Source organism: Sinocyclocheilus rhinocerous, unplaced genomic scaffold (assembly GCF_001515625.1).
Source record: "Sinocyclocheilus rhinocerous isolate Xijiao unplaced genomic scaffold, SAMN03320098_v1.1 scaffold779, whole genome shotgun sequence".
NCBI classification, from domain to species: Eukaryota; Metazoa; Chordata; class Actinopteri; order Cypriniformes; family Cyprinidae; genus Sinocyclocheilus; species Sinocyclocheilus rhinocerous.
The window spans coordinates 1,079,137-1,091,253 of NW_015652150.1; the positions used below are offsets into that span (position 1 = coordinate 1,079,137).

General features: G+C 36.9%; 1 protein-coding gene across 1 annotated transcript in view; it reads right to left on the bottom strand.

Annotated features, from left to right (window-relative positions):
- The window catches only part of LOC107713796 (neural-cadherin-like), a gene marked incomplete at its 5' end in the record, with an annotated part of 118,895 nt that extends 112,045 nt beyond the window's left edge, over positions 1 to 6,850 (bottom strand). The window contains one exon of the mRNA XM_016519407.1: positions 6,727 to 6,850. Within this exon, the coding sequence (XP_016374893.1) occupies positions 6,727 to 6,850 (124 nt within the window). The remainder of the gene's footprint in view (positions 1 to 6,726) is intronic.
- Between the last annotated feature and the right edge of the window lie 5,267 nt (positions 6,851 to 12,117).

Here is a 12,117-nt window from a genome sequence, read left to right on the forward strand (position 1 = left end):
CTGTGCTCAGATATTTCTCCTAGTCTAAAGACTCTGGTGGTCTCACATTTGTTTCCTTTAAAGCTTCAGAAGAGATCACAACGAAATCATGCACTGTGCTCAGATATTTCTCCTTAGCTAGAGTCTCTGGATCTCTCACATTTGTCTCCTCCAAAGTTTAGATTAGAGATCTCAACAGTGTCACACACTGTGCTTAAATTTTTCTCTTATTGCACAGTGATTAAACAGAGGAAACCATAACCTATATTTGCATACATGCAAAATGGGCAGTACAAAACAAAATTTTAATACTAAACAAAGCAAAAAAAAAATATTTTTTTTTTTTACATTTGTTAAAAAAAAAGGTATTGCTCTTATACTAAACACCTTGCACTTGTAAGTCCTTTCTAGTGTGTTTGGAAAATGTGGTGTATACAATGCTGGACATTGAAGATAAAATTGAAGTTTAAATTTTTCCACCAGAACCTACTGTATGACTGTAGAAGATATTGAATATCTTGCACTGGTTGCATGGACTACTTTAAGGATCTTGTTATGGTGCTTTTTGGAGACAAAAACTGAAAACATCTTATGACAAAGCTGATATCTCAATGAGACATATAAGAGAATCACCCCTTAGTAACCTTAGCGTAGACTACCCTCTGTCAGAGCCATAGCCTTGTGGGCAGCACATCGACGTAAAGACACAACTGCACCTCAGACAACATGAGTTCGAATCCCAGCTAAAGGTACTTTCCTGCTCCTGTTCAATTCTCACCTGTCCAATTGTTTCCTGCCTCTACTCCTACTGCCCTGACCATTAAAGGTGAAAAACCCCATTACAATAAAAAAAGCAACAGCAATCTCTGAGCAGTAGAACATTTTTATAATGGAGTCTTGCAAGAGATTACAGCAAGACAATAAAGAGATCTCCCAAATGTGGTGTATACAATTCTGGACATTGAAGGCAAATTTAAACATTTAAAGTAGTAATATTCGTAATAGTAATATTGATATTCTGAAATGTTTAATGCTATTTAAATGATAGTTTTAGTATTTACAATATTAGTAAAAGTTTAACGTTTCTCCTAAAATAAAACTGAAGACATCTTAAGACAAAGCTGATATCTCAGTGAGACATATAAGAGAATCACTCCTTAGTGTCCTGAGTGTAGAGTAATATCTGTCAGAGCCATAGCCTTGTGGACAGCACATCGACGTGAAGGCACAACTGCAACTCACACAACATGGGTTTGAATCCCAGCTAAAGGTACTTTCCTGTTCAATTCTCACCTGTCCAATTGTTTCCTGCCTCTACTCCTACTGCCCTGACCATTAAAGGTGAAAAACCCGATTACAATAAAAAAAGCAACAGCAATCTCTGACCAGTAGAACATTTTTATAATGGAGTCTTGCAAGAGATTACAGCAAGACAATAAAGAGATCTCACACGTTTCTCTCTCATTGTCATTTTTGGATTCCTTTCTTTCAGAACTTTCTCATGTCTCAGTCGTGTCTACGTTTATTTCTCCTAAGCATTTTTAGGAGAAACATCTGAGACACTGTTGAGACTAAAATGAGAAATACATGTATTTCTGCTACTTACCTGTAGCAGAAGAACCGCTTCTCAATATTATTAACTCGTCGTTGTCTTTAGGTCACGTCCCAAAACCAATCAAGCTGGCGGTTATTAAGCCTCTTATTAAAGGGGTCATATGATGCTGCTAAAAAGAACAGTATTTTGTGTATTTGGTGTAATGAAATGTTTATGCGTTTTAAGGTTCAAAAAACACATTATTTTCCACATACTGTACATTATTGTTTCTCCTCTAAACCCTGAAACAACATGCAGAACTACCACATTTTGCTATAAGTTTGATTGCATCATATAATAATTGCTGTTAATAGTGTTCATCGTCTGTTTGATTACGTCTTTAATTGATTTTTCCGTACATTTATGCCATATGTACATTGACTGACAGTCACCACTGATAAGCTACCACTAAATATTGTAGAAACTTAATTTGCTGTAAAGTTGCTTTGCAATGATTTGTATCGTGAAAAGCGCTGTACAAATAAACTTGAATTGAATTGAATTGAATGAGAATCACAACTAAGTCTCCTGAGGTTAGAAAGAGCAACCACTGAGCAATAAAATATTCCTATAATGGAGTCTTGATAGAGATTGCAGCAAGACAATAAAGAGATATTCTATGTTTCTTCCACCATATTCTCTGTTTTGACTCTTTTTTTCTCAAATATTTCTCATGTCTCATTTGTGTCTACTTCCATTTCTCCTAAGGAATTTTAAGAGAAACATCTGAAATGCTGTTGATACTAAAATGAGAGATATATGAGAATCTCATCTAAGTCTCCTGAGCTTAGGAAAAGCAACCACTGAGCAATAAATTTTTCCTATGGGCTGTCCCTAATCACAACTAAAGTACACTCAACATTTCTGAGCTCAGAGGGAGGAGGAGGATGATTGGAATATAAAGGGTCATGAGCCAAAAGGAAGCCACTAAACTCCACTGTCTCAGAGCTGTGAATATCACAGTGAAGCACACAAGGTCACCAATCTATGCCCTTGCACTTTGCTGCCCCCTTTTTGATTTACTTTTATTGACATGAATGAGGTGACTGAGGGTGACAACGTCCAATGGAAGATGGATGGAAACCCCATGGTTAATGGTTGAGGTTCATTAATAACACACAGTCGTTAGTATCCAGCATTCACAATGACAGAGATTTGTCACAGTTGTCAATACTCATTTTTTTAAATGCTAGAAAACCACACTTTGGATACTATGGCACAATGTAAGATGGGTCAATCTATCTCAAGTGGTCCAATGGAGGTTGCTTGAGCATTTTTAATTTTCCAAATGATTCAAAAAAAGAGGTAAACTTGAACCCTTCCCATTATAAACTGACCCTGCAAGTGGAACTTTGAGCGATCTTGATCATTAAATGTGGACTTAAGTTGTAGTTCTAAGGAACAAAAATGTGCAAAATATTCCTATTCGTACATGTACCTTGAAATGTGCTCAAGAGATCAGCTTGTGTTTCAAGGAACTAGTACTAACCCAGGACTGACCCAGATGCTACAGTGAAAGTTTGCAATAACTTTACTTGTTAATTGAAAAATGTTATCTAATTAAATACATGTATTTTAAAGTATATATGCAGGGAACTGGAAGTAAACATCAGATGACTTCCAACAGTCACTTGAACATATTATACATTCAATCACTCATCCTTGTTTCCTCTTTTGACCCACTAGATAAGCTCTTCAAGCAGACTACACAGTGTTCAAAGACAGATAAAGTTGTTCTTCATGAGGATTTTTTAAACTTTCATGGGTGTATAGATTCTTTAAGGGTGGAAAATAAGAGAATGCGTACAACACGCAAGCCATTATCAGTGTTTACCAAGCCAATGAAGGCACCACAGGGATGGTCTTTATGAGGATTAGAAAGCTGCCCCGCGGTCCCCAACTGTGTGCGCTGCATAGTAATGCTAATGCTAATTGTGCAGGACAAACTGTTAAGCCTCTCTGCTCTATGAGTGGCTTCTTGATGAAATGGCAAGTGACACTGGGGTGAGTCAACCATACTGGTGTCTCTCATCCAGTACTGCTATTATACAAATGTGACAGGCCAAATGTGATGGCAAATGCTAAAGCATGAAGCTAGCAGTGCCAAAGTCATAGGTTTGATTCCAAGGAAGTTGTTTAATGCATAAATAAATCAAAAAAATATCAACAGACAATCTAAAGTATATAAATGAAATATCAAGGTAAACAGAATCACACTATATTGGTATTATATGAGCACAGCTGTAATTTTTATGTGTGTGACAATATCTTGTTTTTGCTGGCAACAACAACAAATAAACTGCTAATTCTGATTAAATGCCAATTGCAACAAAAGGAAAATCTCAAAAGAAAATGTCTGGCATAAAACCGGTCTAAATCTATCCTACTGTGCGATTGTTACCTGGAGAAGCAACATTATGAGTCAGATATCAAAGACTACGGGGACTATGAGTGAGTATGTCTTCACTCTGTTAACACAGATGGGACTTTCTCATCCAAACTTCGCACATAAGCGGGACAAAACAAATAGCGCCGTTCCAAAAGCACTCAAAAAAAGCACTCATGTGTTAGCATGAGGCTTCACAATGGATTCAAAAATAATTGTCTCCCAGAAGACCCTGCATTGGCTTGACTTCACCACACAAGCGTTTGGAGAGAGAAAGTCCTTCAAACTGCCTCCGAAAATTAGATACAAAGCTCTTCTGCTGCCAACAGGACTGTGTTCCCATTGTACTGAATTCTCACAGAAGAGTGGAGAGGACAGTCCACTGTGTTGTAGAGTTTTAGAGAGAGGGCTTTGTTGGAATGACAGAGAGGCTAAAACACAACCAGTTCTGATCTTTGTAGACCAGATTAGGATAGAAAATGCAGACCAGACGGAATATGTATGGTGAAACAACAGAAATGGCTGGCATGCCAAAGAAACATGCAATGCAACCTACTATCAACCATTTTTATAAATCAAAACTAAAACACAAACACCTCAAAAGAACAAGTTGCCAGTTTAAACCAGCCCGAAATGGGCCGTATATCTAAAATATACATTAATAAATCATAATCAAATCAAAACAAAATCTAATGGCAAGCTTGTGAATTGGAATAAAATCAAATGTGCAATTTACACTACTGAAGAAATAAGAGAAAATAATCAAATTACATTAAGTATCTTTAACATACACTGTATTATCTGACAAAAATTTATTTATGCATTTTTTATGCATAGTTTTTCCTTCATAAATTACTATATAATGATGTATACAAGTAATAAAATATATGGGAGTTTGGTCATACAGCCCACCCATAGTCCAGACATGTGTTCGGCAGACGCGACACAGATTCTTAAGTGTAGGAAAAACCTCTTGTTTCATTTTAAAAAGGCACATCTGTTTTGCTCACTGCTGATGATAGAACTTTCTAACAAGCTCTCATCCCAACTTAAATTATCCTGTAATTCTCCAATCAGTGGATGCAAGACCATTACAACAGACAAGACATTCCTCAAAGGATTTGCTTGGTATACTTTACAGAAATGCACTTAATAACTCTTATTTCTGGCGCCATTATTTCAGAGGAGCGATTTCAGTAAACATGTCAAGAGGTATATTCATCCGATCTCTGAATTCACACTGTCAAACAATCACTGAGACGACCTCAATCAGAGTCACAAACAACCCCAATGGGGTATTCAGGTGATGGACTGGGACTTTCGCTTGCAAAAACAAACATTTATATCCCCCAACGTCAACTACACATCCTGCCCCAGCGAAGGTATTTGAGACCACATGTGCTGTCTGGTGACTTCCAGGTGAATAAATATCACTAATTATCCCAAACAAACAGTTGAATAAAGGTTTGCTTTTAGGGCTCTGATTAGCGAAATCAGACCTGCATGACCACAACCACTTAAGCTAAACTCACAGTCATAATTAGAAGACTTTCTCCATAACATTTATGTTCACTTGACCCCGGTTACTTGATGATACAGAGTGAGCTCAGTTGAATTTAGGCAATATGTCCTAATGTATCTGTTTCACAATCATTTAAGCTGAGTTACCCGGCAAAGTGCATTAGTGTATTACAGTCAGAGGTGTACCAATCACAGACTGTTCCTTTGCTCCAGTTTCTTTGATGAGTTCAGGATGTTTTTTTTAAAGTAAACATCTTAATGGGATCTGAACATACATCTGAAGCTTGTGCTTGTCACTTAAACATTCTCTAATATTTGTTTACCTGATTACCAAACCATGAGGACAAACATCTCACACTTAAGTGAGTAAAACAAAGTGGAAAACTTGACAACCCAAACATATTCTCTCAATGAATTTATATTGTTCCTGTAGCTCAGTCAGTAGTGTGTGGCCCAAGCAGTGCTAATGTCATGGGTTTGATTCCCAAGAAATGCATGAACCGATAAAAAAGTGCATCTTGAATACAATGTAAATTGCTTAAGATAAAGGTGCCTTCCAGATGCATGCAATTTATAATTACATTATTAAAAATAACATATGCTGCATCTCATCAATAAATAACGCATTATGACTGCATTTTTTGAGTGTATTATTGTATTCAGTATTGATTTTATTTTTATTTTATTTTTTTACATTAGACCTCAGGAGAAGCTTTAGTTTAAAATTTAACAGTATATGTCCCCAAATGTCACAAAATTATCACATAGGCCTATCGGAAATGTGCGCTGTGATTTCAGTAAAGCTGCCATGCGCAGTGGAAAAGCAAATAACCCCGATGGAAATATCGACGGTCTGAGATGATAGCTACTCTCTCCTTCATGTTAGCGCTCAGTTTTCAAATATTAACTGCAGATTAGCATGCGAAGTTAAAGGAATAGTTCACCCAAAATGCAAATTCTGTCATCATTTGACAGTTTCTTCGGCAGATCACAAACGGAGACGTTAGGGAGACTCAGTCACCATTTACTTTCATTGTACGGAAAAAGATGTAATGAAAGTGAATGGGGACTGAGGCTGTTAGTCTCGTCATTCTGTGTACAAGAGAGAGAAAGTCAATACAGATCTTGAACAATATAACGGTGAGTGAATGATGGCAGAATTTGCCATTTGGGGGGAACTGTCCCTTTAAACCATACAAATGAATGCGTAAACTGTGAATTTAAAAAGGCTGTATATATAAAATACCTCTCATGTTGTGGATTTTGACCATGACCTCGGCTGTTGACATCAAACGAAACGCCAAGTACACGCGTCCGGAGTCTCTTTCTATCTGGACCGGTGAGTTCCCGTCCGAAACCACCTCGAACCATCAGTGTCTTGAGAAACAACAAAAATGCAATCAATTGTCTGGATTGCAAATTTGCGACATGTGACAGAATAATGCTTAATTCATAGAAATTTCCCAGAATGCTACAGACGTGTAGTACATTTTTATTTAATCTAACTGAGAACAGTTTCCAATTTCCTTCTTTATCCAAAGACTGATGTGCTAAACATCACATTTGACAAGTGCCTACTGGGTAACTCACCGCCCTACAAAAGGCAAAACATTGTAACTACACATTTTCTACAACTGAATTGTGATGAAATCACAGAAGTTGCATAAATAAAGCTACTATGTTGTGCCTTAAGAAGTAGTCTGACCAAGTAGCAGTTAGGCAGGGGGCCTTACTTTTCGGTTTAAAATTAGGCCATTTATGTTTTATGTAAATGTTTAAAAAAAGGTTATGACCAGTTTTATTGAAATTATATGACTTATAAGACTAGTCTAAGCAGTTTATGTAACTGGTCACAACAGGTCTTTTAGACTATAATCTGTCCTGTGATAGACAGCTTTAGCTCAACTATTCTCAGATCCAAAGATAATGGAGTGTGAAATTTGATATCAAATGAATCAAAATGTAATCCAAAAACTTTCAAGAACTTTTTTCTTATTTCAGTTTTGGCATAGTTACTGCATTTTTGCTTTGTTAGGTGGCATATTGCCTCTGAAAGACAGGGGATCAAGGTTTGGTTGGTTATCTTTAGCAGCCTTGCTGCAGACTCCATAACTATATCACTCCTCTCTCAGTGTCATCTGGCGGATGGATTCTGTTTGAGGCACAATGGACACTCACAGACAGGTGAGATCAAAACAAATCAGCCTGTGACATCAAATATCCTAGGACCGAGTTAGAGAATATTTTATTTCCTATGTTAACAAATGGAACCGTTTTTTATTGCAAACAAAATCCTTTTTTTTTTTTTTTGGGCATGAGGTCAATTCACGATTGCACACTACTGATCATCACTATTTTCCTATTACACCACATTTCATTGTTTTCCCTTTCATTCTTTTCAGTTTGATAATTAGTGCTACTCTGTAAGTGCTGGGTATTCCATGATGTTCCATGATAGAAATGCATAATGGGCACATACTGCATGTATTGTCCATTTTGTCAAGGTAAGGAGATTAATAGGATGGGCCCGATTCCAGTCTCTTTCTTTTGTTAAGTAACAATATTATTCAAATCAAAATGCTTTTCAAATGGAAATGAAATTAACTGATATGAGTGCTATTATGGACTCTGTAGTGGGAGATTCATTACAGATAATTTTTCTGCTCAGCTCTGTGTGGAAGTGCAAAGAAAATTATTGTCAATTTTAAGGTTTTTAAGTCATTCTCAGTTAATTGTTGCTGCAGAAATATAAAATTGTCAAGGCTTTTTATCACTGCAAGGAATACATAAAAAATTCAGTCATTATTCACTCCTATGTTGTTTCAATCCTGTAGATTTTCTTTGTTCTGTTGAACACAAATGGAGAAGCTTTGGAGAATGTTTGTGTTCCTCTCTAGGCTAGGTATATGACTCTTATAGGCTGGATCTTTTTGGTGAATCAGAGGCTACATCCACATTAATCCGGCTACATTTGAAAACAGAGTTTATGTATAAAAGCACTCTCCATCCACACTAGCGTTTTTAAGCATTTTACAAAAATTGCTCATCCACACTGACATGTCTGAAAACACTGAAATCACATTGCTTTGCATGTGTAAAATGTCATAAACGCTCAATGAGACACAACAGGCACAGCAATGATGGCACAACCATAGATATTTATTGGTACAATATGCGTCACATGACTAAACATGAGTCATGGGTTTCAATAAAATCGAATCAGCATCTGAACTGAATTGGGAAATGTGTATCGATACCCAGCCCTACTTCTCTCTTCCAAACACTGTCATATGGATTTGAAATGATATAAGGAAGAGTAAACAATGACCAAATTCTGATTTCAGGTGAACTATTCCTTTAATGTCTCTTGAGAGACAGTCTCGTATGATGGTACAGTGCTGTGCACGTGTCCATATTGCGCTCAGATGTGCGCTCAACCTTTGTCAATTGTGATGAATGAGCGCAGTGCCAAAGATGAGGCAAGGTGGAAAAACAAAAGATCCACACATGGGAATATTTATCCTCATTCCCATCAGCTCAACATATGCCTCACCTTGTCATACCTACCGTAATCATTCCCACAATACAGAGTACTGTATATACAAGATATGACATGACATAACCTCTCAGAAATATGTTAATAATACTACCTCAATTTCCCTCTTTGAAATTTCTTTGCTTGATTTCGGGAGAAAGAACCATCTGAATGCTGCGGTGTGCTCAGAAAGCTACAGCTGAAAGATGTGCGCACGCTTTAAATGGATTAAAGCAATCACCTGCACATTTCTCTAAAGTCAAATAGACTTGTTTAAGCATGAAAGCCCCCGCAGCAGCCCGCCTCCTCCTCACCACCTCTCTTTGAGAAGCATAAAACACAAATTACAGCAATTTACCCCAAGAGGCAGTGTGTGCGTGTGACAGCCGAATGGGTTTCGAGTTGACGGTGTCGAATGTCGTGCCACAGCCACTCACGCCAGTCTTTCATCATATTTTGGCATGCCTCTCTGTGGAAAAAGTGACAGGAATGGAGAGGGAAAGACGGCAATCTCGCAAACCTTGAGTTTCTCCGTCAAAGGTCACCAGAACTGACAGGAATTTTCTCTCTCGCCATCACTGGCTTGTTTCCTCCTCATTTCCATCTGTACTCTCTCTCTCTTCTCTTTCCATCCCTCATGTGCTCTCTCTTTAATCTGAGAACTGACAGTCAAATGAATGCCAGGTGGATTTTTTTTCCTCCACCCCTGTTGTATCACAGGCAGAGAAAGAATTATTCAACAGTGAGAGTAGCCCTGCTCGTCCATCTCCTCTCTGTGTGCACAGAATCAGTCTCTGTTCTCCTGTCTGGTGTATCAGATTGCTGACTGGTTCCTCATATGCTCACTGCAACTCTAGTGATAACATCTTAAATCAGAGTCTGCAGAGGTGCTTCTCTCTGTCACATCGTCCTCCTACCAGCACTTCCAAATCCATCTCCTGAATTCTTTTCCTCCTCGGGCTTCATCCCATCATTACTGCATCTGCATTGTTCTCTTTTGTGGAAACGTATGCTCATTATAACTTTCTACAGTACAGTTTTACCTTACAGTTGGCTCATTTCTTGAAGGGTTCTTGATCATTACGTTCAAAATACAGACAATCAAAATATAAGGAATACAGCAATATAAAAATTCTGGCCAATAGGATAAGCTGACAATTTGTATATTGTGGCCGATAACTGATAATAACTTAAAATGAGCTAATATTAAAATATTAAAACTGATATTAAACCCATATTAGCTGATTTTAAAAACTATTTTGTCTAAATAAAAAAAAAAATAATAAAAAATTAATAAAACCAATCATTTTAAATGCTACAAGTGATTTTAGGCAGTACAACATTATAATATACAGTATGAAAAATGTATATTAATTTTGAGATTTGCTAAAGATTATATTTAACAGTGATAATAATTTATTAGTACTGATTAAAAAAAGAACATCAGCTGAAATTCAATCTGGTATTCAATATGGAATAATATATATTGTGCATGCCAACAAAAATTATAGAAACAATCATTGTAGACTTTGGTATCTTGGCAAATCTGAGCACAGTTTGGATCTGAAGTTAGAAAACCTTTAAAGCTGAAGTGTGTAATCTTTTGTTATTAAAATACTGTTCTATCCCAGCTAAATATGTAGAGAAAATAGTAACTCATCCATCTGTAGGTCAGTCCCCCAAAATCTGTAAATGCTGTGGCTTTGTAGCACTTTTAAGGTTTGGAGGTCTATACCTGAAAACCACTTTTCATTTAGGAAAAAAATATATAAATATCAGGACACACTAATTTTTGAATGGCTGTCAAAGGAGAAACTTTTGTTGGCCCAGTTTGTGTAATTACAGCATTTACCAGCAGGGGCTAACCAGCCAAAACTTGGTTTGAGCATACGAACCAGTCAAACTCCGAAACATTCACTCCAAAAATGGTTCAAGTTTGGTCCAAGACTCCCTGTTTGTCTGGTCAATGGAAGGCGAGGAAATGTTTGAGAAATATATTTGAAAACAATTGTTATCCAGAAATTCTCAAAAGAGATCTACTGCTCTTTGAGGTCTGGGACTGACAGGTAGATATGTGTGAAAGATTATGCTAAGTTGAACAGAGAGAGAAAAGCACGTTAGAGAAAGAGTGACAGAAACAGAGAGAGAGAGAGAGAGAGAGAGAATGACACCGTTCTTCTCCTGTGACCTATGCAATTGCTAGAGTAGAGACAGCTCATCAATCTCCCATAGTTGAACATCACTCTCTGTCTCCATCCCCCCAATGGAGGGACAGCCTGTCTTGTCCTAATGCATGTGTCCTTACCTCTCAGCTCCTCTCAACAGATTTACACACCAGCTCTTTGCCTGTGACAGCAGCTTTCCTTTCACTCCAATCACCATCACTTTGGACCAAACCAGGGGTGTTTCTGAAATTCAGCCTTAGTAGGGCAGAGCCCCTTATCCTTATGCCCTCGTGTGGGCTGCTGGGGCTGAGTGGAATATTTCTTGCTTTCATAGTGAGAGGTTTGAATTTTTTTTTGACTGACATTTTTTTTAAAAAATAAACCATCAATCATAAGTGCAGCAGTAAGCCCCAAAAAGTATTTAGACACTATATGTGTCCAATTTCTTTTTTTTATGAAAGGTTTCTCTCTGTAAAGTGTATTTGGGCTACATTTCTTTAAAATAAATGATGCATCCTTCAAAAGTTTGGCATCAGTTTTTTTTTTTACACAATACATTTTTTTTTCAGAAAGGATGGAATAAATTGATCAAATGTGACCCTGGACCACAAAACCAGTCATAGGTGTCAATTTTTTTTTAAATTGAGATTTATAAATATTTGGCTGATTTATACAATATTTGGCTGAGATACAATCATTTGAAAATCTGGAATCTGAGGGTGCAAAAAAAATATATATATATTGAGAAAATCGCCTTTAAAGTTGTCCAAATGAAGTTCTTAGCAATGCATATTACTAATCAAAAATTAAGTTTTGATATATTTACGGTAGGAAAATTTAGAAAATATCTTCATGGAACATGATCTTTACTTAATATCCTAATGATTTTTGGCATAAAAGAAAAATCAATAATTTTGACCAATACAATGTATTGTTG